Below are 25,282 nucleotides of genomic sequence, written 5' to 3'. Positions count from 1 at the left end.
TCATCGTTCTGAATTTTTGCTTCAAGACCTTTGTAACCAGGAGTGCCTAAGTATTCACATACATACGACCTTTATGTGAACGTTTAGAATGATTCCAATAGGTAACGTTAGGACTTTTTTCTGTTTCTTGATTTTATTTATACGTCTTGCCTTGGTTTTTGAGTGCCTAGTGGTGGTGAGCAATATAGAGGAGATTGGTTTCCTAATAATTTTCCAACATGCTAACGTTAGCCGCCACTGTGGTTTAGACGCTATCTATCCAGATTTGGAGAGACAGGTTGGTGACATTTGGAACTTGGTGCCAAGATCACCAGTAAGATGTCGTCTACAACTTTACACCATTCCATTATGTAATATACTCCATATCTGTGTTTTCCATATAGATGTTTCCAGGTCCATCACTAACTGCAAAGATTGTAGCCTGCAGTCCAGCATTGTTAGCATTATTCCGCTTCCAACACAACGACACTACGGAGTACTGAGCCACCGTTGGAAGCGGGCCAAAGGTAACAAGGCTCGACTCCAGGCTACGAAGATTGAGGATTAGGACGTACTATCATGAATAAGATTCTACATCCTCATGACACGACGATTTTATATAACGGGGGGTGCCCTAACTTATGACGCGCCCTAACATATGACGGATTTTTTAGTGATCTTATTATGCATAAGTACGCCGTGTTTGTGTCCACTGACTATGCTCATAAGGAAGGTAAATAAACCAAGTTCATGCACATAATTGTTATTTGCATTCAAAACACATGTGTACATATTCATTTCTTGTTTTGTCGAGAATAGTATTTTGACAATAATGATGGCAACGCTGAGTAGAGGGTCACTGCGTAGCTAGACGGCCCGGCACCTAAATATACGACCTGCGCCAAGCAGATATACAACTATCATACACATAAGAAATATCACTTCATAAAGCACAAAAAATTGGGCCTTTAGGTGTTTGTTGAGAAAAAAATCGACCAAAGAAAACAACGTAGACATAGCCGCCGTCTGGCCACGTTGTTTTCCCGCCATTTTTTTGGGCCGCGATGGTGGCGGACGGCGATTCAACGCACAGCTTTGTAACGCTCTAACATGTGATTGGTACCGTCTATGAAAAGGAAACTGAATACAGAGATGGCGAAGATATTTCCCAATAAGTAGACGGAGTATTGTTGATGTAAGCGGTGTCGTTTTTTCGTAATGATTTTGTAATTAAGTCGGGTCGCATGCAAGACGTACGTCGGGCCGCGCGCAAAGTGCGTAGTAGCCTATTTCCCGCGAAAACATGAGCTGGGATGCGCTAGATATAGCCCTTCTCTCATGACGTTAGAAGTGCACACAGTCAAAATTTTCCGGTCAAAAGAAAGCTAGAATATAGCAGACTTCAAGCCTTATTTACATTTCCCTAACTTCATCACCAACTTCCGAAGAGAGCAAAGTTACCGAAGCGCAATAAGTTAGGCACACTATCTGGCGTAGCACTAAATCAGAAGGTACATTCGTGAAAACGTCTCACAGCGTTTGCCGCTTGTAACTTGCGCGGAGCGTGAAGGGCCCAAGAACAGTATGAATACATTTCTTGTCCATGCATGTTCTTTAGATGAATGTGTTCAAAATTCATTCATTAAAACATGACCATTCTCTGGCAACCAGCAATGGAGCGCCGTGAGTTCGAGCGCGTAAACAAACGTCATATGTTTGGGCACCCCCCGTTACTAGTAGTTTTTGTCCTGGTTCCCATGATGTGTTCCGTTGCTGGCAACTGAAGTGTTTGGTTTATGTCCCGAACAGTTACACCATCGAACAACGTCCAGAAAATTAAAATGAACCATGCAACAGACATTTTGCCCAGAAAGTACTTTGTTTGAAATAAAAATCATATATAATGAATATCCATGTCAAGTCAGCAAAAAATATGTGCAAATATGTAGCAATGCAACATGTCTAACATAATGATAAAGAATACTAGAGTACTAGTATACAAAGAAGAATGATGAAAGTTGCTCATGAAAAATATGAACAATAAATCATTACAAAATAAGAAATGGCGAAAAATCAATATCTAAACTCTAGTAATAGCGGTGGAAATGCATATGTTCAACGTGCATATTGGCATATACGTGAATATTGAAGTAAGTAACCCTCCTATGCTCAACCCAACCACCAGCCCATCCTCGCCACGGCGTCTTCTTCCTTCTCCTCCTCCTTCTAATCCTCTTCCTTCGCCTCCTCCTTCTAGTCCTCTTCCTCCAGTGACCAAGCGCGGGAGGGCGCGCTCCCACCCCATCCTGTCTGGGCCAGCGTGCCCTCACCCTCTTATCTTCAACCCTCGCATTCCTCCCATCCGCCTCATCTCTCTCGGCATCCACCTCAGCTCTCTCGGCATCCGCCTCCGCTCTCTCGGCATCCGCCTCCGCTCTCTCGGCATCCGCCTCCGCTCTCTCGGCATCCGCCTCAGCTCTCTCGGCATCCGCCTCAGCTCTCTCGGCATCCGCCTCAGCTCTCTCGGCATCCGCCTCAGCTCTCTCGGCATCCGCCTCAGCTCTCTCGGCATCCGCCTCAGCTCTCTCGTCATCCGCCTCAGCTCTCTCGGCATCCGCCTCAGCTCTCTCGGCATCCGCCTCAGCTCTCTCGGCATCCGCCTCAGCTCTCTCGGCATCCGCCTCAGCTCTCTCGGCATCCGCCTCATCTCTCTCTCAGCATCCGTCTCCGCGAACTCAGCATCCGCCTCCGCGAACTCAGCATCCGCCTCCGCTAGCTCAGCATACGCCTCCGCGAACTCAGCATCCGCCTCAGCTCTCTCGGCATCCGCCTCAGCTCTCTCGGCATCCGCCTCAGCTCTCTCGGCATCTGCCTCAGCTCTCTCGGCATCCGCCTCAGCTCTCTCGGCATCCGTCTCCTCGAACTCAGCATCCGTCTCCGCGAACTCAGCATCCGCCTCCGCGAACGCAGCATCCGTCTCCGCTAGCTCAGCATCCGCCTCCGCGAACTCAGCATCCGTCTCCGCGAACTCAGCATCCGTCTCCGCGAACTCAGCATCCGCCTCCGCGAACTCAGCATCCGCCTCCGCGAACTCAGCATCCGCCTCCGCGAACTCAGCATCTGCCTTCGCGAACTCAGCATCCGCCTCCGCGAACTCAGCATCCGTCTCCGCGAACTCAGAATCCGCCTCCGCTAGCTCAGCATCCGCCTCCGCTAGCTCAGCATCCGCCTCCGCGAACTCAGCATCCGCCTCCGCGAACTCAGCATCAGCCACCGCACGCCATCTTCGAATTTCTTCCTCCTCCTGTACGTACATGTACATCATGCCTGCAAGAAATTACCCTGGTCATTCATTTCATGAAATGATGGTTTTGGACGTCATTTCACTGCATCAATGAAATATTATCATAATCAAGTTGATGGAGCTGTGACTTCCTTGGTTGAAGCGTATGAGCTAGTTGACGGTTTCGAAGTGCGCATATGCAGTGTGATGGTTATGCGGACGTGGGTAATATGCAAATGTTGAAGGCCCCTCGCTAACTTGAGTTATGTTATGTTATGTTATGTTATGTTATGTTATGTTATGTTATGTTATGTTATGTTATGTTATGTTATGTTATGTTATGTTGATTAGGTTAGCAATGCATAAAAATGTCCAGGAACCTACAGTTTGACATATTACCCACAATGTATCATACTGAAACTGCTCACATGAAACCATGAACTACCTTATCCATGTGACATCATTGTTGTATCCGCCGCCATGTTAGTGTCTATATTTCCATTTCAGTGCCTCAAACATTCCCGGACATTTAAATGATATTATGACATCCAATGAACAAATGTTCCACACACATTTTTGTCTACAAACGGTTCTACAGTTTACATGGCAGCTACAAGTGGTGACACAAAGAAAAGAAGACTTACTTTGAAACCTATATATTCTCCAGGGACATTGGAACACGTCCTCACCATTCTTTGTACAACACGAAATGAACGTCACTGGCGTGCTCGCTAATTCATTCATTACCATATGTAAGGTGTAGTAGCGTAACGCCATTGGTCAGACCAACTCTCTAAGCAGATGTTGGGCAGGAATATGCAATGAAGATCATTCATTACTTAATGGCATGCATGGTTGCCTCACCAGTAAACAAAGAAGTACACGTGATGCACAAAAGAGAAGCAACGTGTTCTGAACTCGACGAATTCCACTCCAGTTTTCCGGTCTTCTTCTGGATACTAGTAAAAAAGGCTACTCTCCAAGTAGAAAGCCCGACAAAAACGCCTAAAAGCACGTCAAAAACCAGCTGGGGCCGAACCTCTAGATCTGCTTGGAAAGTAAAGAAACGCCCAATTTCTCAGAACAGGTCACCTTCCGGAAGTGAATCACTGAAAGTCATGAACAGATAGACAGATTTTTATAATTAAATGGTAACGTTACATGCCATGATGTTCAAGAACATCCCACGAATCATTTTAGATAGCAGCGCATAGAACTAGAACACCTTCAAGAACAGTTGCCATAACAGCACAACATAACAGCATCTTATGAACACTGCACCTGTTCACGCACAAGATAGACATCGTTCCGAGCCCCGGTCGCCATGTACCTTCAAAGGATGGCATTAGCTCCACCTCAGACGGACGGCACAGGGCACCACGTGGATTCTTGTATCTGCTCAGACTGCACGGAGGACCTGACGGCACTTGCAGAGCGAATCACCGCGAACCACCTCGCCAACATCAGCAGAGCCGCTCACAAATGTCGGGAACAGGTGGATGATCTGGACGCGTTCTCGGACTTCCCGAGCCCAAAAGACGCAAAAGTAGTTCAGATGGTCACAGAGAAGACTATGAAGCCATCCCTTGAGATAATGTTGGCGATTGTTCACAGAGCTAACACCAGGAATACATCCATACACAGGAGGCGTAAAAAAGAGCAGAACTCTTTCGCGAGGTACCAGCTTGGAGGCGTCCCCGTCTGTGCTCTTTCTATGTTCTTCTGTAACATTTGTATGTACGAACCCGCACTTGCAAAGATGGGTGAGTTCGCTCCTCAACTACTCAGTCTCTATCAGATCATGCTGACTGCCGCGTTAGAACATCCTGAACTGACGGAGTTAAACCACCGCGGCTTGTTTCGTGCCAACGATGAAGAGGACAACTTCCGTGGCGACAGCAGTGACACCAGTAGTGACGACGATGACGATGATTTAGACTTTGTGCCGTGGTTGGTCCTGTGGGGCATCCACAACACCCTGATGACCATGAAGGCTCGCCGTCTGCTCGCCCTGCTTGGCGAAGGACACCCCAAACTGCCGTCCTTCGGGCACCTGCTGATGCAGATGTTGAAGAAGGACAACGTTGTGACGACCTGGTATGCTTGTTTGTTACTGTTGACATTTTGATAATTATGTTAATCTATAGCGTTAACGCTGACTTTTGTATTCTTGCTCAATCTATTTGTTTTTTAATGTCCTTAAGGTTAGAGTTAAAATCGCTTTATAACTGTTGGCAGAAGACGCTAGTCTGCATTAAATGGCATTAGCTACTGTGTTTTGAAATGAGTTCTGTCGATCAAATACATACACTGTACGAACACACGGAGCGACGAGTCGATATCACAACACTGAAATACCTCTGCCCTGCATACGAATGATTTGAACGGCCAAGCCATCTCCACTACTAGCACTTACTTGCAGGGATGGTAAACGACAGCTTCTGTTGCAGGTTCGGTTTGAGAATGGCTCTGTACGTGGCGGAGGTTGGCGGGCCGGACTGTGTCGCCCAGCTGGAGGTGCTCGGCATGAAGGAGGCGGTCCAGACCATCCTGGACAAGGCTCGCAGCTACTGGCAGGAAAACACAGGCTTGAAAAACAAAGAGTAAGAGAGCGAGCAAATCATCTTATCTTGGACTGGTTAACGCAGCGTTAACAAAGTTTAGTTACTTTCAGATTACTAATAATATGTGGGAACAGTTGTATACCATTGGATTAACCGCAAAATCTACAACTAATAATTCAATACGCTCAATATATCCAATTACACGGCTTATCACCATACGCGCTTGTTCATTGCCTCGTTTTTTGTTACTATACCTCCGTTACCAAATGTGCGGTTCTTGAGCCAATTCTGAATATACCCTTTTTCGTGCCATGCTTATCCTTTGTATTGTCTTTTTCTTTGAAACAAACGATACAGCTGAATTTAAAAAACATGATTATCTGCTCTTGCCTAGATCTGACTTCGTGAGTTGTCTCCTTCGCCATGCTTCCCTGGTGGCGTGGGAGCTACAGGAGCCCGGCAAGGTCAACTACTACAAGTCTCAGAACCGCCTGGACCGCCTGGCGACCAAACACGACCATGACGAGTGCATCTTCTCCCCGCGCATGCTCCGTGAGGACGGCCTGAACATGGACGTGGTCTGTTCCTCTCCTATCTGTTTCAACAGTGAGAGGGATGCGCCCGCCAGGTTCGGCGCATGCGCGAGGTGGGTGATACGTATACATATAGACTAATGTATTTGTTTTATTCATAAACCCTCAAAGAAAAACAAATGTATAAGAAAAATTATCGGCGGACTCAAGTTGTGCACTTTCCTTGTACAGCATGAAAAATATAGTACTAATCAATCAAACATTCGAATTATCTGTGTAAGGAATAACAGAGAGAGGTTCTTCGATGGAAAGTGAAGACAGATGAAGGCAACTTTTTTTGCCAAATTTTTTCATTTGCACGCGCTCGCATCAGTTTTGGGATCCCCGGAGGATCTATAATAATCAAATCACTATCTCTTCTTGCATCATTATTCGTTACAAATATTTATTTCTGTACTTTTCTGCAGATGCCGCATGGCGCGCTACTGCAGTGTAGAGTGCCAGAGGATCCATTGGTTTGACAGCCACAAGGAATTCTGCTGTTGCAAGAAGGACATTCTTACAAGGTTCAAACGAACCATCAGGACTACTGCCGACTCCAAATAAAATTCACAAGAGAACCTCCAACGCCTTTGTAGTAAATACTCAATTCCAAAAGAACTCCACTTGAGATGTGGTGTTTCAGAATACTGAGCAGATGTAACATGAAAATGGTGTAGCTTTTCAAGTAACTTAAATTAATACATGAAATTTAAAAACATACTTATACTCTTTGAACACGTCAATCATCGAGCCGAGATATCATCTGTACATTTGTTACCTACGCCGAGAAGGTTATGTTTTCGTCAGCGTTCGTGTGTGTGTGTGTGATCAGCAGATCTTCTTTGCCTCCCCGATACCAGTTTTGATTTCCTCATCCTTAGAGTTGTTGATCCTTGTCTTCAGCCCTGCTAGAATGGCGTCCTTCTTGTTCAGACGGGCGCACAGCACGAAGCGAAACCCAAACTTTTCCTTGTAACGCGAGTTGAGCCGGGCAATGTTGGTCTGTTCCTCCGTGGTTAAATCGAACAGCCCTGCGGACCGCTGTTCTCCGGTAGAATCCGCGCTCAGTCGCCCTTCTCGGGTCAGTTTTCCCGCCAAGTCAGGAAAACAGCGAAGTAGGCCTTCTTTACCTGTTGAAAGGAACAAGGGCAGAAGGAAATGAACCTAGAATCATGACAAAAACTGATTGTAGCTGCAAACTTTTGCTGACACAACATGAATCAAATTATTTCCCAATGAGAGGTTTCGAGCGGGGCCCGGGGGCTAGTAGTGGCCGGGATTTAGCAGCGTTAAAAATCCCGGTCATAACTTAATCTCCAAGCAGATCTATAGGTTGCTAAGACCGTATCAAACTGGCAAAGGAAGTACGTTTTGCAACCCATTGGATTGCTATACAAGCTCCTTCTTCCAGTTGGATACGGTCTTTGCAATCCATTGGGCCTCCTTGGAGCCTAGTCATTACTAGCCCCCCGATCGAAACCTCTGCTTGGAGAATAGATTAAGCTGATATCGGTGATTATCTGCTTATTCTATGCAACACCCACCGTAGATTGGAAGCCCGTCAATGAAGTCACCGATTGCTTTATGGACGTCTTGCAAACTGCAGAACGGTCTTTTTGACCAAACTGCCGCGGCGACCATTGGGGACTTCTCGACTATATTTCCAAGCTTCTCTACAAACTCTTCAAAATTCAGCTTGTTGAGGACTTCTGCCTGGCGGGTTGTTGGTTGCGCCATCTTCACACTTAGGACTTGCATAGCCTCTTTGCATAGACAGAGGAGGCTCCAAGCTGGGGTTTCGCAAGGGATGATTGGTACCCGGCAAATATTTGACGGACATGCAGTCACTCTCTCATTGGTCGAAGCGCTAATTGTGATGGACAGTTAGAATCAGTCTATTAGCGCTTAGATTTTCTATCAGTTCTCACCACACAATGATATCACATCGCTGATCCTTGTACGTCGATATGTAATGGTATAGTGTTATTGAAACTTAGGATACACAGGAAAGACTAGAAATTGGATAATTTATTGTTTGCAGGTTACAAGAATTCTAGGAATTGTACAGGAATGTGTCCACAGGAATTTAAGTCCACAGGACGATAACTCAATAATGCCTGGATGGATTATCTTCTAAATTGGTAGGTAGTTAGGTCTTTGTGAGGCCTCAAAGTGATTAGATATTAGGGCCTCTAAGGACTTTCTATGGTACAGCAGGGGGACTAGCGCTTTTGAAATCTCGTGTTCTGAACATGCTATGGTCATGTTTTTAGTGAGCAGCTCTTGGGAGAGAAATTAGGTCATGTAGATTTGGGCCCCCGAGCGGCATTTTGGAACTGCAGGGGCTGATTTTGTCTCAAACTTTGAAAGAGAATACCTCAAGAAGGGGTTGACGGATCGTCATGATTTTTGATATGTAGAGAACTTAAGTGATGACTTACATAATCATATGCCAATCATGCAAATCATTATCTAATTTGCATAATTAATGAGGAAAGTTTACAAATCAGCTGCATGCCATTATAGGACTCTCAGACACATGGCATATGTAACTGAGAAATAGATGAATATCAATAGATATCAGTTATGAAAATCAATACCTAATTTGCATAATTAATGACAAAATACTATAAATCCGTAGTGGTAAATGATGGGGATTTCATTCTTGCAACATTTGGAAGTTAAGTAAATGTGGCCATTATTAGACATAAATCTTGCATATGAGGGTCTCATTTACATAATTTATGAGGAAATTGGACAATATCCTTTTTTATGAAGACAAGACTTTCAAACTTTGGACAACTTGTGTTATTTGGGCAGAGAAGGTGATCAACTGATATGACTTATGTGCAAGTGAGGTATTTATTTGCATGTGGGCTAAAAAAAACGAAAACATTAACAGAGACCACCATCGGCACGACAACGTCTTTTTGCGTTGCCAATCTTGTTCAAATTTATTTGCTCATCTTTCAATATCATTATTTTCGGGGTGCCCGAAAATATCATTGATAAAATGAAGTGTCTCCTCAGCTTTATGCTCCGACTATTCCCCGAACCTGACCCGAACAGCGGCAAAGTCTTTTTTCTCCCATCGCTGACTCACATTGGTCATACCTCAACATAGACAATAATGGACAATGCTCTTAATTGACGCGGCTTTAGAGGCCATGGCTTTAAAGGAAGCACAAATGAACCTTTAAATTTATTTCATTGCTCTGAGACGAGGGCAGCGGAGTTAACATATTCAACGATCTTTCTAACGTTAACTGTTACCTGTCTTTTCATAGAACCGCCTTTACTTTACGAGTTCATTCGCAAGAATACACCATTAAAAGTCATTCAGAAGACGAAATAGGCACCGAGAACTTGCCGTTGTATTTGTGATACATGCTTGAGGCACCCGTTCTGCCGACTTTTGTCTCGGCTTTGGACAGGTGTGTTTGCTTACCTCCCTACCTGTGGCACAATGGTGTCACCTGAAACGGGTCACGTGGTCTGCGGGGCTACAGGTAAACACTGGTTGTTATGGGAGTTAATCGTTTCATATGCTAATCACAACTAGGGGCAAACACAAAACTTTTCAGGCGCTACTCACGCCCATTACAGTGAAGCACAGTGCAGGGAAAGCCTGTGATCATGGCGAACCCTTTCCGCCTGAACCTGGAGCAGCCCAAGAGAAACGTGTTCGTCACCCAACTTGGTGAAAGGTAAGTGGCTGTTAATCACAGGGTTAGCCGGTGGTCGAGGACCAGTCCTGACAAAGACAACACACGGATCGGTTACCTTCCGACATGCTTGTTATTCCTACTTGGGACGACCGTTGATAAAACCAGTCCAATCGACAACTTTTCAACCCTTTGGTCGCATCTACACGATTTTGTGAAATCTGTGTCTGTCTCCATAGTGATTCTTTAATGGCTTCGCGTGAATAGATCGGTCAATTTTGCGTGTAAACGGCCATGAGGGGGTATTTGTCACGAGTGAGTTTCTAGGTTGTGGTGCTAACGGCCATTCACAAACCACAGCTTTTCTTCCCGTTCCCGAGTGTCTATGGTTGCTAATCCCGTGCGTTTATTTCCTAAAACGACATCTTTACATTAATCAAACCCCGTCATTGTTGTCCTATTGTACTCAAGCTCCACATAAATCCTGCTTTACATTTTGGTTTATTCATCATGGGACATTTGTAAGCTTTGGGACAGGAAGTAGATCCCTGAGTTACTATAAACAGTTTGGACGGCATCTATAAGCAAGGGTCCTTTACGTTAGACAACTACAGGTTGTTTGCCCATTCATATCGGTGTCAAATCTGCTTGGAGTGCAGAATTTAGACAACTCGATATCAAACAAGGAGATCATCAGCTCATGCAACGGAAATACATTTTTAATATCCCCTTAATAGAACCCAATGTAAACATATCATGAAAATACATGTTCCTCAACTTCTTGGATGTCCATTTCCGATGATTTCGTTGAGATTCGGTCAACTTTTCAGTTACAAAATGACCTTCCATTTCTTTTTATTTCTCCTATAACCTTAAATGGTGTTCACAACTATAACATTACTGTCTGTACCATATTTTGTGACCTCTGTACATAGCAGCCTCTGCATGACATGTTTTTCAGTACTATTTGGATATACATTAGAACCATCATTTGGTTGGCAAATTAACATCAACACTTCAACTTCTTTCCTCAGCTCCAAAGTTGGACATTCTTTATCACAGACTTCAGCAGATAAGTCCCTTACATTCAGATTAAGGTCTAAGGTCAATCAGGAGTCAAACAGCACATCTATCTAGGCTACGATAAGACATTTACTGCTGATACTGAATAATGAATGCTTAGCTACTGAAGGAGGAGTAATGTCAGCATTAATATTTCACCTCTGTCTTCAGGGAAGATGAAGAACTTGAAGATGACATCCACAAATATCCAGTTGTCAAGGAGGTGAGTAAAATATGTGGCTATTTAATTTGCATTAATTTCAAGTAACATTTAGGTGGTGACTGGTGAGTGATAAGAGAATGATTGGCTCTATCTTCAAATGTGTAAACTATTGTGTATTTGGAGGTTGTTCATATCTCTGTGCAGCACTATGGTCTTACAGCGAGCAAGAGAGAAGCAGAATTTTTAAAAAATCATGGCCACTATATTTTGACAAAGTAGCAAGTGTCAGTTTCTTAGTTATTTGGTTTAACAAGACTCTACAATCAACATTTTGGCCTTATAGCAACAAGGGGTAATAATAACTAAAAAGATTAATACCCACCATATTGGACAAAGTTCTAAGCATCTGTTCCGTAGTCATTAAGGTGATTAAATTTTTTCCCCCTAGAAATAGCATAGAGTGGAACTCATTGCCACCAAGTACTGTAGGAGCATCCTCATTAGCTAGATATAACCAGCTGCTGCTGTGTCACATGCCTGCTAAGTGCCTTACACCGAAGGGCGGTTATAATGGCTACATAGATACAGATTTTACCTCGGTATTTAAGTTCTAACAATACTCCATAACCTGTAGTCTGCAGGCCGTCTCCTGGAGAACGGGTTCCGCACCCTACAGAAGACTCTCCTGCTGAAGAAGGAGGTGGAGGTGCAGCGAGTGGACGAGGAGCTCAGCGCAAAGCGGGCGGAGTTCCACAAGCGGATGGAAACATGCAAGCAGCGGCAGCTGGAGCTACAGAACAAACAGCAGAAGGTGGGCAAAAATACAAATCTTCTTAACCTTTAGCACACTGAAGCAGCCGTTTGACGCCCCATTCTTTATTGGTTAGAGGTGGGCAGCAGGAAGAAGGTTAAAATGCTACCCCTGTATACCTCTATGCAGACTCTCCTTTGTGGGGTGAAGGATAGGGTTCAAAGGCTTTGACCCTTCCTGTAACATTGCACCTTCGCATACAGTACTTTGTGGCAACTTGCGATTGTTACTTATCTGTAACAATGCCTATTTGTAAAACCAAACTCTTAACAGTCTTAGACTATTTTGAGGTGAAATGCTGCCAGCAAGTTGAAAGAGACTTGTTTCCAATGTTTTGAATATACCATTCACTGGTGATTTATTTGTTAGTATGTAACATCAAGACTTCTGATAGGATCAAATGACATCCACAGAATAGCCACTTGGTATTGAATGTTGCATCGGGGGAATGGATTTTCACATATCCATTAATCATGTCATTCAGGGGAAGTCATGGATGTAGCAGAAGCTTTTCATCTGCCATTATGTTCTGGTGTCAGTAGAGGAATTTCCCTTTAACCCAGATGATAATGATCTGTCAAACAAGTAATCTTATCACACATGCACTACTAGTCCACCACTGTCCTGGGGGTTGGTGCATACCAGTAGTACAAACTCCGTCCTGATGCCATTTGTTGTGGTTACATCCTGTGCTTCTGTCTGGCAGTAAGGTACCTGATATAGAGTTTCTGTTTGGAACACCTTGTCTGTGCTGTCAGTGACAAAGATGTGCATTACTCAACTGCCATGTCACTTTCTAAGGTTGTCACAGAGTTTTGGCCCAATTCTATCTTCCTTTAGGCTCAGAGCTTTTGTGCTATGAGGTATAGTGTGACAGCAAGTGACACTGATACAGAATTTATTCCTTGCTTCTGTGGATAACAACCAAAAAGAATATCAACAATGTCATAGAGACAAGTTTACCTAACCTCCAAGCAGATGTTGAGGGAGGCTGAATCCTTATGTTTTCCAGTGACAAACTGTATGTGGAGGCAGTCTGTCAAAGAAAAGGGCAGCAAGGAAAATGTAACAATCTAGCCTCCCCACTATGGAGTGATTCCTGTACTCTATTCAGTTCCCTATTACCTTTATTCCAAAGCATTCCCCATCCAAACTTTACACTCTTGATCTTCCATGTCCCACTAGATAAAGGACCGGGTCCAGAAGTTTGAGAAGTTCATCACAGAGAATGACGCCAAGCGGAGGCGAGCCATCCAGAAGTACCAGACAGAACTGAAGCTGAACGAACAGAAGGCCAACGAGCAGCAGATGCTGGAGGAGCAGCTAGAACAGCTGAAAATCAGGTGGGTAGAGGTTACCACTTCACATCAGAATTATGTTTGTACTGTTTGTAGTACATGTACTTAACTGTAGAATATTGAATGGTCTTCTTGCTGATCAACAAAACATTGACCATGATTGTCACAATCATGTTTGTTGTAAAAATAATGTTTGTAGAAATACTGTTTGTAAAAATAGTCAACGCAATTCAGGGGGATATGTATTGTACTGTACTTCTGCCAGTTGATTTCACAATAAAATTTGATTGAATTGAATAAGACAGATGTGCAGTGTAATTATTAAGACTACAAGCTCTCTGATTTCCTGTGAAATTTCAAGGTTCACCAACAATACCACTGGCAATTTTGTTTTCAGACACGACAAACTCCAGAACAGACTGGAGCAGTACAAAAAGTTTGAGGCCTACTTGCTGAGAGTGATTGACAACATGCCAGAAGGTGAGAAACTGCTTGGAAAGTTTTCAGTCTATCCCACTGGTTTTGAGACACATGTATTCCCTTCACCTGGTAGTTTAATACCCAAAGCAGTTCTGTTTTTCAACTAATTGGAGAACTGCTCAATTTGTAATCTGGGACTTGCATGATAGATCTCACCTATAGGACTTTGCTACTACAAGGAGAAACCAACAGGCAGGCAGAAATAACTGGGATGTCCCAGTATTATATAGTTACAATAAGAAAGACAGTTCCAATTCCAGTCCATTGTGTGGATCTAACATATACATGTATACTAAACCATGTTCCTAGGCTACCTGGAGGTGGGAGACTCCATGATCAATGCCACCATGATGAGATATGACACCCTTCACAACACCAACATGGACCTGGCTAGACGAGTCAACAGACTCATGGACCAGGTTAGTGGCATTACTGCCTCTGCATAGGAGCTCACATTCCATGATATGGAAGCAAACCAGTGTAATCATAATATATAATCTTTGAGCAACTTTGGAATTCAAAAGCTACCCAATTTTGGCAAGTTGTCTTTGATTTCATGAACTCTTCATCTTGCATCTAAATTTCTTCCGTCCTCAAAATTACATGTGATTGTAATTTCAAAATAAGTACATAAGTCCATTTTGTTTATCTATTCATGAATCTCTAGGGTTTTCCCTTCAGTTAATAACAAAGTAACTGATTTCCAAGGGAGCCCTTACAAAATCATGACAAATCAGGAAACAAAAAGATAACTTGTAATACATGTAATTGAAATAACAGCTATTATAACCAAATCATAAAGTGCCTAACTCAATTTACTCTCAATTCAATGCCAGATCATGTTGAGAAGGGCAGGACTGGGTGAATCTCGTAATAGTGGGATGAATTAATTATACCCTTTCAATCAATTATTAAGTAACAAACTGAAGTAGCCATCAACAAAGAACAGGTCAACCCATTAATCAATCGATAACCTTTACTCTGACTGGATAGTCCTATCAGCTTTAATGGCTCTCTGAGAGCTCCAGTGGGAGGTCAGGTGTAGTGAAGCCCTCAGAGTGATCATTTTAAAAGATTGTCAGTAGCAAACACACTGGGTGCTCTGCAGTAGCCCTGAATGTTTAAGTGCTATGGGGAAAAGAAGTTCCTAAATGACGTATTTACTATGAAATATCATTTTCTTCTTATTGACAGAGCGAAGAGGGAAACCAAAGACTGCAGAGGCTAAAGGCTGAACATGAACAGAAGAAAGTGGTGAGTCCAAAACAGATTTTCTTTCTCACTGAGCCTGAGGTACATTTGGTTTTGAAATACCTTGATGTAGAGAGCCTTATTAAGATTTCCTTGGTGCTCTGGCACAATCAATGAACTTTCTATAGTCTTATAGGTAAAACAGATTTTCTTTTTCACTGTCAGAGCCTGAGGTAGATTTGGTTTTGAAATAGAGCCTAATTTAGATTTCCTTGGTCGATTGGCAGAATCAATGAACTTTGTATAGTCTTACAAGTAAGGCTGTTACAAGTGGATCTTTGTCATAACATTTCACTCTTTGACTTATTTAACACAGCAAATCAACAAGGACTTGTCGGAGCTACAAGCCAACCAGGAGAAAACAATGGATGCAAACAAGAAGATGGAACAGGATCTACAGGCAAAGAGCAAGGATTACGTTGTACAGGTTAGGAATTATCTGTTACTGCATTACATTTCCATCGTAGGGGAGTCAACATATTCAAGTTTGCAGTCATATTGACTTGGAGTAGCAGTGCCTCTGCATTGTACTTTCAGTGCAGTAGCTGACAGCAATAGCTTTGCAATGAACGAAAAAAAGATACATATAATCATTTCATCTTGTTGTTGAAAATAAACCATTCATTTTCCATCAACAATCTGTGATTTTAGAGCACCGATCTGGCCCAGATACTACTCGCAGTTGACAACATATCAGAGAAGTGTTTGAAAAGGCGGACTACACCGTTGGACGAGTTGTCCTACCTGCAGAAACTTCAGATGATTAAGGTGAGGTCCTTTTAAAAGCTTTGTCTTAATTGATGGGCTTTTACAATAGAATCACTTGGAATTTTCCCTGCTAATCCATGTACTGCATTAAGGGTAGTATAATGATATATCTAATAATAGGCAACAGCAAGGTCAATTCTACTTTGTCCATTCTCTGTGCATGGCATTAAAGTTAGTATTCAGTTAGCATGATACTATTGACAGAAAATTGAGAGTACAATCTCCCGAATCAGTACAGAACAATGCTTTCAGTCTTTTGACATCAAGTCAGATACTAGTATGCTTGAGAGACTAATAAACTTTCCCACCTATGCTACAGGACAGCATCATGGAAAGAATAGCTGTGGAGGAACTAGCCAAGACTATAGAAGTGCCAAAGGAGCTGCAGGTGGTTCATAAACCAGAGCCTGAAAAGGCCAAGAAAGTCAAGTCTCCTACCAGGTCACCTCAGCAGACTGCAAAAGATCCTCCGAAGTCACTGGCTGCACTGAAGTGGGCGGCCGGGAAATCACGAGCGCTGGAAACCATACAGGAGAAACTCATGATGAAGAAGAAAATGGGGGATCATCCAGTGGAAATGGCAATCAATGCATTTGGCGGATTAGGCAGAAAAAAATAGTAAAGGACATTTCAACAGGAGAAATAACTTCTAAAAGTGATTAACAGCTTGGAGTACTTGAAATATGAACTGTCATAGAAATTTACATGCAGCACTTTAATTGATGACCCCTAGTGCATCAATGGGCCAAAGATGACATTTTCTGTGCCAAGTACAGCGTTGGAGGTTTTTCTTCTCCACTTGCTGCATAAAACGAGTTCTTCCTTCACGAAAAACGGTCTTAAAACTTATTTGAAGACTTTTAGTTACATTAACAACAAAAAGCTGATGTCAAAACATTAATATAAAATGTACTCACATTCTGTTGGTAGACTGGAGAACATCAGGCATGTACAAACCAGCAAGTGTTGCGAGATATAAAGCCATTATTGCGAGGCACAAGAATTCCTTACCTACTACCAGCTGGGGGATATATACGGCAGCTATTGGCCATAGCAATGTCAGTTGTAAATATATGTAAAAAAATATTGTGGAATGCTACAGTTACTTGTCGCAAATCATAAGAATGTTGTATGTTTGTAAATACACAAGTCTTGAAAAAAGATTATCTAGCTTCTTGATAAATGTCCTATGGAAAAAACAACACCAAATACATGGTTATCAAAAATGATGGTGGCATTGTTTATTCCACATTTCAGTTTGACATGTCAGGGGAGACAGGTAAATTAACAAACCTTTAACACACACAACATACACATCTCTACAAAAACATGTACCTCAAGAAACGCAGGTGCCAGGAACATCAAATTCTTACAGCACAGTCCATCCAGTTTCCAACGGGAAAGCCCTTTAAACTGAACTAAGCTGTGCAAGATGATCCTGGTTTAAGGTTTTGAAAACAAATCTGAAGCAGTTTCATTTGATAGTCAAAAAACTCAGGAATTGCACACAAAAACCAATAGTCCTGTGCGGAGAAATGATTTAGCTTCAAAGAAGTTGTTGGAGATACAAATACAGTACATGTAAATACAACATAAGAATTCACGGCAACTATCAATGTTATTATTCACAATTACACACATTATCATTATGGTGGGCTATTGACATAAATATGAATAATTTACCTCCTATGATGTTCCATAAATAGCTCTAATAAAATATGCATGATTCAATGTGTTTGTTGCTATTGAGAGCAACAGTAATTTCTTATCATACTACCTCTACATGATCTCATTCAAGATGCTAATTCCATAAATATCTCTACCACTACAAGCTCTTTATGTCTACTAGCTGTACAAAACAGGTGCCTGGATTATGAAAGAAATCTTAGCTCATGTAGTCACAACAGGCACAATTGTATTCACAACTTACACAAGGACAAGTGCACAAAGCTAGAATCAACATACTAAAATACATTCCAGTGAAAGCACCATGAGATGGAATGTAGATAGTCAGGAAATGCCTGACTCCCTTGATTCACAGGAATCAAGTTTAGTACACATGCCTTATTTACGTCAAATGATTAGAAAATTTGATTGATCATGAAGTCAATATTTCAGTCTTTCTATGCTAAAAAAAGCATTGGCCTAATTCAAGCTAAAATGCCAAGCCTATACTTCTGGCTACCTCAATTTATCAACAAATGATAACATTTATCATTACAACACTGGGACAATCCCAGTGGCAAGTGACCTAGACATTTTATCTTACAACCTAAAAACATTGTGTAAAGTATAGAGACAACTGTTACTGCTCGCACTGCCAAAGCAATGATGTATATTTTCCTCTAACTTCTGGTAGAAAGGAAAGTAAACTAAAACAATCAATTAAAAGCAATTCATGGCTTTTTCCCTATGTTACTTGCAGCCTACGTTATTCAGCCCTCTGGCCACACATTGCAATGTCCCTTACAGTATCTACAATTATTCTAACATGGTACAACCCTTGCACCTTCAGCAGCACTGTCAGAGCTCTACTGTACATTGTCCTACCACAGTACAGTGTCCTACTGTTTAGTACTGGTACAATGAATGTTCTGCCATTTGATGGCATTCACTTTTTAACTTCCTGCAGCCACTGCAAACTGATTGATTTGTTGCCCTTAAGAGAATGGATACCCAGGAACAAACCTGAGCAGGTTTCCATTTCCCTACCTTTTCTTGATGCAATGATGACCCATGTGGATCTAACAGACCTGTGCTTATTACCTTGAGACTGGTGTTGATGCCAAGACATCACAGTAGCTTACAGTGCTGCCTACCAAGGCTACTTCATCACACCACTCTGAACTTTGGCTATTACATAGCTCTGGTGTGGTGTGGTATGGTGTGGGATTCAAGGAACAGTCCAACCAACAGCTAACTGCTTCAGTTCAGAACCACATAATAAAGTCCATTGTGCATGTGTCTACGGAACAAGGATGTCATATTTGCAATTTTGTTTCATCAAAAGATTAGAAGATGCAGTGGAAGTCACTGCTTGGTCCTTGTACTACACGGTAAAATGAGGCCTCCTTCTTCATGTGATGTTGTGAGTCAATCTTCAGTCTTTGTAAATCTCCTTACTGAACCTCAGTGTGATTTTCAACACCAAGCTTCCATTTCCTGGGGCTCTGCATCAGACTTTAGTCTCTATATTCTGTGCGAGTGCCTGTGCCTTGTTGCGGTCCCTCTCCATTTCCTTCTGTCTTCTCTCCATTTCCTGTTGCAGGGCTTGTCTGTACCCCTCGTAACTCATGACCACCACCTCCAGCTCCTTCCTGTACAGTCTCATCAGCATCTCCTGGTAACAGTCCAGCTCTGGCAGCTTGAACAGGTCCCACTGGAAACAGGAGAATTGTTGAGTTTCACTCACTTTTTCTTTTTCACAATGCTGGTGCAAACTACATTTAAACATAGTTTTTTAAAAATTCCTTCTTTATCTCTCCTTACATAACAAACCAACACATAGACTTACACACTGACTTACACTTGACAACTTGCTCTGTCTATAGCATAGACAGGCTAAGTTGTCATGTAGGAGTTTCTGTTGACTTGACTGGGGATTGTTTATAAGTCAATCTGTAGGTTGGTTATGTGAAGACAGAAATAGACTCTATCCTTGAAGAACTCTTTGATGAACCGTAAGGTTTAGTTCAAATTCCTTCCTGAAAAGTGTTGGCTATTCAAAAAACAAAAACAAAACAAGAAAAAAAGATAAGCCATTACTCACCTTGAGTTTATGATCATATTCATGAGGAGCTTTTGTGTACACTTGCAACCATTCTGGAATTTCTGGGGGGAAAAGAGCAGTAAATTGGTATAAGAATGAATACCCACTAGTAAGAGATAACAACAAGACATCTTGATATCTCATATCATACATCAACTGATGGGATTAGGTATCTTAAGATCTTACCTGAATTCATGTATGGACTAGGGGGGACCTGCATACCAGCTGCCTCCATGTCCCCTGCTATCGCTTGAGATGTCTGCATGGTCAGGTAAGCCGAGGGTGGGAGGGGAGGGGGAGGGTCGTACTTAGGAAACCTGGGAGCACAAGGGTGTCTGTACTGGGCCCTCTTAGTGTTGTGGCTGCAACAGAGACCAATGGTAAACATAGAAATTCACATGTCTTGTAATGTCTGTAGGATAAGATACAAACTGAAATCAAATTCAACAATGACGTGTTAACTGTCCTTTTCTATACCCTTTTTGATCTATATACCTGCACTTATATATTGGTGCTCTTATTATCATGTCACTGACATTGATAAACTATAAGTATGACATTCCTCAAATTCCACAATCTTATAAGGGAAGAAATTCCAGACTGCAGGGCTATGTTTTGATTTTGATTAAACAAAGAAAATGTCAACAATACCGAGAAGTCATAACTTACTCGACATAGTAGACCCCATATTCCGCAGACTCTACTTTTTCCCAGCCAGCAGGTAGGCCCTCCTTTTCTAAAGGGTGGCTCCAATGTGTAGTCTGGGTGTTGTGGCTGAAAAAGTAACATTGACACCATGACTACATGTATTCAGTTGTGTCTAAGCTCCATTCGAAGGTAGCACTACAACACAGTTGTTGCTAGGCAAGAACAACATTTAGGATAATGGGACATATTGCAATTGTTGCCAGAAGTGTCAATAATACTTAATCTTGCTTGCATGTAGGGAAGCATGTCAGTAACATGCTTACTGGTAACAGTAGACTAACTCGTCAACTTACTCTATGTAGTATTTTCTGCCTCTTAACGTGTAATCTGCAGTCCACCCAGTGGGAAGAGGAAGTTCATCTGTTGAGGAGACATTGCCTGAAAGGAAAAAGTGGACCTTGAACTAAAATCACTATGCTCATCCGTAAACCATGTTCTTCATGATTATTAAACAGCAATAAAAATATAAAATGTACAAAGAAAATACCATTCACTTGTAATGCACAGACTCTCCAAAAAATTGTTAGAGCAAAAAATCAGTGGATGATTGAAGAAAAAAAAATCAATGGATAAAAAGAAATATTGTCCATTGAAATTATTTTTCACTTCCAGGTGATGCTGAAAACTTTGCCACAGGGACTACTTCAGAAAAATCTTTCTTGTCCATTTTCATGTAGAACACAGATGCCAGCCTACTTTATGCAGGTGCTTGTATTTGTATTTGTATTTATTAGCATTGATACGAGTCATTACATTGGGTCAGTCAGGGCAGCTCTCGCTGGTAATGGCTGACCCACAAAAATACAGACGAACATACAACTTAACCTACAATGTGTACTTAACCTAGTACATAACCTACAAATAATAGAATACAATATTCATAACATCACTGTACACACATTAGAGAACATGTAGAATCCAGTCCTTACCTACAGATCCTATGGGAGATGCAGACCCTGCTGGGGACCTACCCGGGAAGGAAGTCAGTCCACTACCGTGTACTGGTAAACTAGCCACTGAGGAGTGCTGGTACATGGGGTTGTAGTACTCATCACTATAGCCCTGACCTGGTTGTACAGAGGCAATGACTTAATCATGTTCAGTGTTGTTGTAGCTTGACAGCCTAGCTAGTCTTATCAAAATTGGGAGGGGACCCATCAGCACATGACAGTGAGAAATGGTGTAACACAGGCTAGCTGTAGGCAAATTACAATCATTTGTTCTTTATAACTACATGTAGTTCTAAATTCTTTGGGCTAAAGACTTTCAAAGCCTCAAAAACAAAAATCATATGTTCATATACTGTCTCTGTAGGAAAATATTACCTTCATAATTTTCCTGGACAGTAGGCATGGCCCCTGCAGCAGCTGCAACCTCCCCATTGACATTCTCAGACACAGTGTGATAGTCCAGCAGAAGTGACCCTGTCCTCCCGCCTGGGTTGTACTCGGGTGTTACCTGAAGGGTTCACACAAATGGTAACAATCAAAACACACAGGCAACCACTTCATAAATAGACATTGACAAGGAACTAATGTTTGATAACTATGCCATCAGCATCCCAACATATTAGTGTGTAACGCTGAGGTGGGCCATTATAAACATGCCTTAGTTTCAAGTTCAACTATCTTTGTACTGAGTTCTCATGTGACCAATACAACTCAGGGCACAAGGATGAGCCCAAGGCCGGGACAAGGAAAATGAATGTCAGCATGATGATAAAACCAGCACTTTTGTACAGTTTCCCATCCCAAGAGTTTCTGCACAATCCTGATCCTTTCTAAAGGAGACTAATTTTCTGTATCCTGCAACAGCAAGTATTATTAAAGTTGTCTTTATTCCTAAGTGCCTAGAAGTGGTAAAACTGAACAAAAAAAAAGGGGTCTAAAATGTTGTCTAATGAAAATATGACTGACAAAACAAACAAAACACCCATTTTACAGCAAAGATGGACACTTGGCAATCTGTGTACCTGTGAGAAGCTGTGTCCATGGGTGGAATAGTCGCTGACACTGGACTGGTTACTGTAGCTTCTCTGGTGGAACCTGGGCAGTGAGGCTGCTCTTGTGTCCGGACTCCTCCCCTCCTCAGAGGCGGAACCCTGCTGGCCGTGGATCTGACTGAGGGACTCTGATCTCCGGGGGAAGGTGGGGCCATAGCGTACCACAGGGGACATGTAATCTGTAAGAAATGATCAAGTACATTGTACATCTGATTCAACAAATTGTCTGTCTGAAACAGTAAGGAGGTTTTAATCTTCTCCCTGCTGCCTAACTTTGTAACCAGCAGAGTGCTAAAGGTTAATTAATAAGATAGAAAGCTGCTTGGAAATAACGAATAAATCTTTATAAACTGTCTTTATCATATGCCAGAAGGTAGAATGTGTTGAGATTACATGAGATAAAGTCGAAACAACAAATTGCCAATCACTAGATTGACAAATTTTGTCAGAAACACATGCATTTGTAATTGCATATTCATGATTGGTTTAAAATTAAGAATCTCTATTCTTATTTAGTGGTGTGGATCTAAACCCGAGTTTAGGTTTAGGTTCGGACTCGAGTCCAGAGGTTTAGGTTCAGGTCCGGACTTTCAAGTCCGGACCTGAACAATAATTTTGGAATATTTTTTTTGTGTTACATGTAAAATTGCATATTGGCAGATATTTTACATGTAATTTGAAAACTATATATACGGAATTATATACAGTCAGTAATTAACAGAAAAGTTCAGTTATAAACACAAAAACAGCAATGTTTTCATATTTTTCTAGTGCAAATTTCACGATTTAAGGAAGGTTTAAGATGGTTTAAAACAAAAAGGAGTGTATGAGTGAGAGAATTTTTTTTCAAGTCCGGACTTGTTTCCAGACGTTTAGGTTTTTTTGGACTTGAACCTAAACGTTTTACAAGTCCGGAACCGGTCCGGCCGGACCGATCCGCACCACTATTCTTATTATTGTTACAGTCCCTGTCAATTTTATTACATTTGTAGATTTATTATTGACTTCCTGACAAGAGCAGATTCTTTTTCATTACTGACTTGTACAGTAACGACAACAAATTTGTTGAATGGCCTAGCACACAGCAGGGTATTGACCTGAAAAAATTGTTTATTTCCACATTACCAGAAAGGTCCAAGAATGTCAATGTCACTTTACAGATAGTTGGAATGTTTTGCAGACTCAATTGATTTAACATATAATTTTTTTCTATTTGACTGCCAATGTACAGTTATTGTTTTTTGTTAACATGTGAGCAAAAAGTACAGTTTCCAGTCATTCCAAGATCTATGTCACAAGAAGTTTAACGAGGCATGAAACCGAACCTCTTTAAATTCTGTTTGACCAATCAAAAGTCATGTGATATGATGTGGTCATTAGAACTCTCAGAAAACTCCTCTGCATACTGCATGACTTGTACTGCTATCAATAGTTTAGATTGGAATCTCAACAACTTCCCATGCCATTCACAAACACAGCCTCTGATAAACATAGTGACAGTAAATACTGAGGGTAAATAGTTGGACAAGTGAAACCATAGCTTTTGAATGACATATTGGCATGTGCAACAGGGCTTTTATGTACTTACTTCTGAGAAGGGGAGAGTCTTCTTTCTTGACATACTTGCCAGTGATGCCCTCGTTGAGAGAATTACTGAGTTTGGCCGAATTCTTATCCTTCTTTCTGGCTCTTGATAGCATATTCATCTTGGTATAATTGCAAGGTGCTCGGTGGTGAACACATGCAGTTTCTCGCGCACAGGTTTGGGCGAATGCATTCTGTCCTGAGTTCTGGGCACCCCGTGCTTGAAGCAGGCTGGCGTCGTCCGTTCAAAGGTCTGAAATTCATAGAATTGTGATCAACTCGTCAACATCATGACGCAAACGTACTGAGGCCAGGCCCTCTCTTCCGGGAGAGGCGATTAAAAACATCTGTTGATACGGCGGTCAAGCTGGAAAATATCTCTGCAGATTGTGAAAAATACTCGCCATTTTTCTCTTAAACTAGCTCCATAACATACATACAAGAAACACGATAAGATAAAGTTATAGAAAGAGAAACAGTCATATGACGCTAAAAGCGACAGTCGGGCTCTGTTTTGTCTAAAGTCGTCTCACTTTTGAACCGCCCTCCCACCCCAAAAATTACATGGTTGTTATCCAGTCAAGATATGCGTTTACTCGTCACTACACTGACACATGGGGTTGTATGGGCGACAAAGACAATAAAGTTTGAATCTCGTACCTTTATACCAGAACTAATTTCGGAATTTCCTCCGCTGGACTCCAAACAGAGAACTTCACCATCGTTTTGAACGCTGTTTGCCCTGTGTTCGAGGCATCCCGGCCAACCTGAATCGTCTGCTGAGCGAATGTTCCGCTACTTTTCTACACTAGTCATCTCTGCGCTGTGATTGGCTGATGCAATGGTATTTGGCGGGAAACTCTGTGTTTCGAAACTGCAAGAAGTTCATAAACACTGGCTCACAAGTTGTTGTATTAAACATAATAGACGCTTTGTCTTTGAAAATAACTGTAGATTTGTATTCACTCAATTTGATTTCAACTGATGTTTGTCCAATAAGATTTTTTTTTAATGATAGCATATGGCTTCTGGAAGCCTGTTCACCACTGCATGTCCTAGCAGAAGAGGATTGAAATAAATCTCTATTTTCATGCACAGGGGCAAAGCTCCTCCAGCTACCAAGCGTCGAGAAGCTACTAGTAGATGATATTAAAAATCTTGCTTGAAAGACGTTGTATGCATTGCTCCCCCATTGTGGCTATTCATGAAATACCCCACCCCACCTTTTCAGCTGTGGCTTATACCACAGTGGTCGATCTGAGGGGTGCCACTCAGTAGCATTATTCAAATTATTTACAAGTGCGCCATCGTATTCTTCAT

At 42.0% G+C, this 25,282-nt stretch overlaps 5 protein-coding genes across 5 annotated transcripts; 2 read left to right on the top strand and 3 right to left on the bottom strand.

Moving 5' to 3' along the window:
* Positions 1-84: 84 nt before the first annotated feature.
* Positions 85-4,494, bottom strand: LOC136433550 (tropomyosin-2-like). Its single transcript, XM_066425862.1, has 2 exons — positions 3,907-4,494; positions 85-3,306 (listed from the first exon to the last, which is right to left on the bottom strand). Exons 1-2 carry the CDS (start codon positions 4,037-4,039, stop codon positions 2,306-2,308), a joined length of 1,134 nt encoding a protein of 377 aa, XP_066281959.1. The 5' UTR covers positions 4,040-4,494; the 3' UTR covers positions 85-2,305.
* LOC136433545 (uncharacterized) lies at positions 4,494-6,986 on the top strand. Its single transcript, XM_066425858.1, has 4 exons — positions 4,494-5,359; positions 5,713-5,865; positions 6,221-6,472; positions 6,827-6,986. The coding sequence occupies exons 1-4, from the start codon at positions 4,587-4,589 to the stop codon at positions 6,963-6,965; spliced, it is 1,317 nt and encodes a 438-aa protein (XP_066281955.1). The 5' UTR covers positions 4,494-4,586; the 3' UTR covers positions 6,966-6,986.
* A 118-nt stretch (positions 6,987-7,104) lies between these two features.
* On the bottom strand, positions 7,105-8,858 carry LOC136433552 (2-oxo-4-hydroxy-4-carboxy-5-ureidoimidazoline decarboxylase-like). Its single transcript, XM_066425864.1, has 2 exons — positions 7,946-8,858; positions 7,105-7,531 (listed from the first exon to the last, which is right to left on the bottom strand). The coding sequence occupies exons 1-2, from the start codon at positions 8,157-8,159 to the stop codon at positions 7,230-7,232; spliced, it is 516 nt and encodes a 171-aa protein (XP_066281961.1). The 5' UTR covers positions 8,160-8,858; the 3' UTR covers positions 7,105-7,229.
* A 1,082-nt stretch (positions 8,859-9,940) lies between these two features.
* LOC136433547 (coiled-coil domain-containing protein 42 homolog) lies at positions 9,941-17,128 on the top strand. Its single transcript, XM_066425859.1, has 10 exons — positions 9,941-10,108; positions 11,300-11,351; positions 11,926-12,102; positions 13,288-13,445; positions 13,798-13,880; positions 14,190-14,299; positions 15,075-15,134; positions 15,448-15,558; positions 15,783-15,899; positions 16,219-17,128. The coding sequence occupies exons 1-10, from the start codon at positions 10,038-10,040 to the stop codon at positions 16,516-16,518; spliced, it is 1,239 nt and encodes a 412-aa protein (XP_066281956.1). The 5' UTR covers positions 9,941-10,037; the 3' UTR covers positions 16,519-17,128.
* On the bottom strand, positions 17,116-24,768 carry LOC136433548 (protein salvador homolog 1-like). Its single transcript, XM_066425860.1, has 10 exons — positions 24,623-24,768; positions 23,967-24,215; positions 22,349-22,557; positions 21,702-21,834; positions 21,306-21,443; positions 20,670-20,754; positions 20,338-20,442; positions 19,855-20,030; positions 19,669-19,730; positions 17,116-19,278 (listed from the first exon to the last, which is right to left on the bottom strand). Exons 2-10 carry the CDS (start codon positions 24,082-24,084, stop codon positions 19,075-19,077), a joined length of 1,230 nt encoding a protein of 409 aa, XP_066281957.1. The 5' UTR covers positions 24,085-24,215; positions 24,623-24,768; the 3' UTR covers positions 17,116-19,074.
* Positions 24,769-25,282: the final 514 nt, after the last annotated feature.

This window comes from Branchiostoma lanceolatum, chromosome 4, assembly GCF_035083965.1.
Source record: "Branchiostoma lanceolatum isolate klBraLanc5 chromosome 4, klBraLanc5.hap2, whole genome shotgun sequence".
In the NCBI taxonomy this organism is placed as follows: domain Eukaryota; kingdom Metazoa; phylum Chordata; class Leptocardii; order Amphioxiformes; family Branchiostomatidae; genus Branchiostoma; species Branchiostoma lanceolatum.
Note: the sequence above shows the minus strand (reverse complement) of the source record. Positions and strands in the feature narration are given on the sequence as shown.

Excerpts from the sequence above, each read along its gene's own strand:
- LOC136433550 (XM_066425862.1), bottom strand. The coding sequence starts at position 4,039 with ATGGCGTTACGCTACTACACCTTACATATGGTAATGAATGAATTAGCG. Across the intron at positions 3,307-3,906 it reads GAGAATATATAGGTTTCAAA|GCATGATGTACATGTACGTA; the intron begins GTAAGTCTTCTT and ends AATTTCTTGCAG.
- LOC136433545 (XM_066425858.1), top strand. The coding sequence starts at position 4,587 with ATGTACCTTCAAAGGATGGCATTAGCTCCACCTCAGACGGACGGCACA. Across the intron at positions 5,866-6,220 it reads ACAGGCTTGAAAAACAAAGA|ATCTGACTTCGTGAGTTGTC; the intron begins GTAAGAGAGCGA and ends GCTCTTGCCTAG. Across the intron at positions 6,473-6,826 it reads AGGTTCGGCGCATGCGCGAG|ATGCCGCATGGCGCGCTACT; the intron begins GTGGGTGATACG and ends ACTTTTCTGCAG.
- LOC136433552 (XM_066425864.1), bottom strand. The coding sequence starts at position 8,159 with ATGCAAGTCCTAAGTGTGAAGATGGCGCAACCAACAACCCGCCAGGCA. Across the intron at positions 7,532-7,945 it reads TGACGGGCTTCCAATCTACG|GTAAAGAAGGCCTACTTCGC; the intron begins GTGGGTGTTGCA and ends TCCTTTCAACAG.
- LOC136433547 (XM_066425859.1), top strand. The coding sequence starts at position 10,038 with ATGGCGAACCCTTTCCGCCTGAACCTGGAGCAGCCCAAGAGAAACGTG. Across the intron at positions 15,135-15,447 it reads AACATGAACAGAAGAAAGTG|CAAATCAACAAGGACTTGTC; the intron begins GTGAGTCCAAAA and ends TATTTAACACAG. Across the intron at positions 15,559-15,782 it reads GCAAGGATTACGTTGTACAG|AGCACCGATCTGGCCCAGAT; the intron begins GTTAGGAATTAT and ends CTGTGATTTTAG.
- LOC136433548 (XM_066425860.1), bottom strand. The coding sequence starts at position 24,084 with ATGAATATGCTATCAAGAGCCAGAAAGAAGGATAAGAATTCGGCCAAA. Across the intron at positions 20,031-20,337 it reads TATGGGGTCTACTATGTCGA|CCACAACACTAAGAGGGCCC; the intron begins GTAAGTTATGAC and ends TCTCTGTTGCAG. Across the intron at positions 19,731-19,854 it reads TAGTCCATACATGAATTCAG|AAATTCCAGAATGGTTGCAA; the intron begins GTAAGATCTTAA and ends TTTTCCCCCCAG.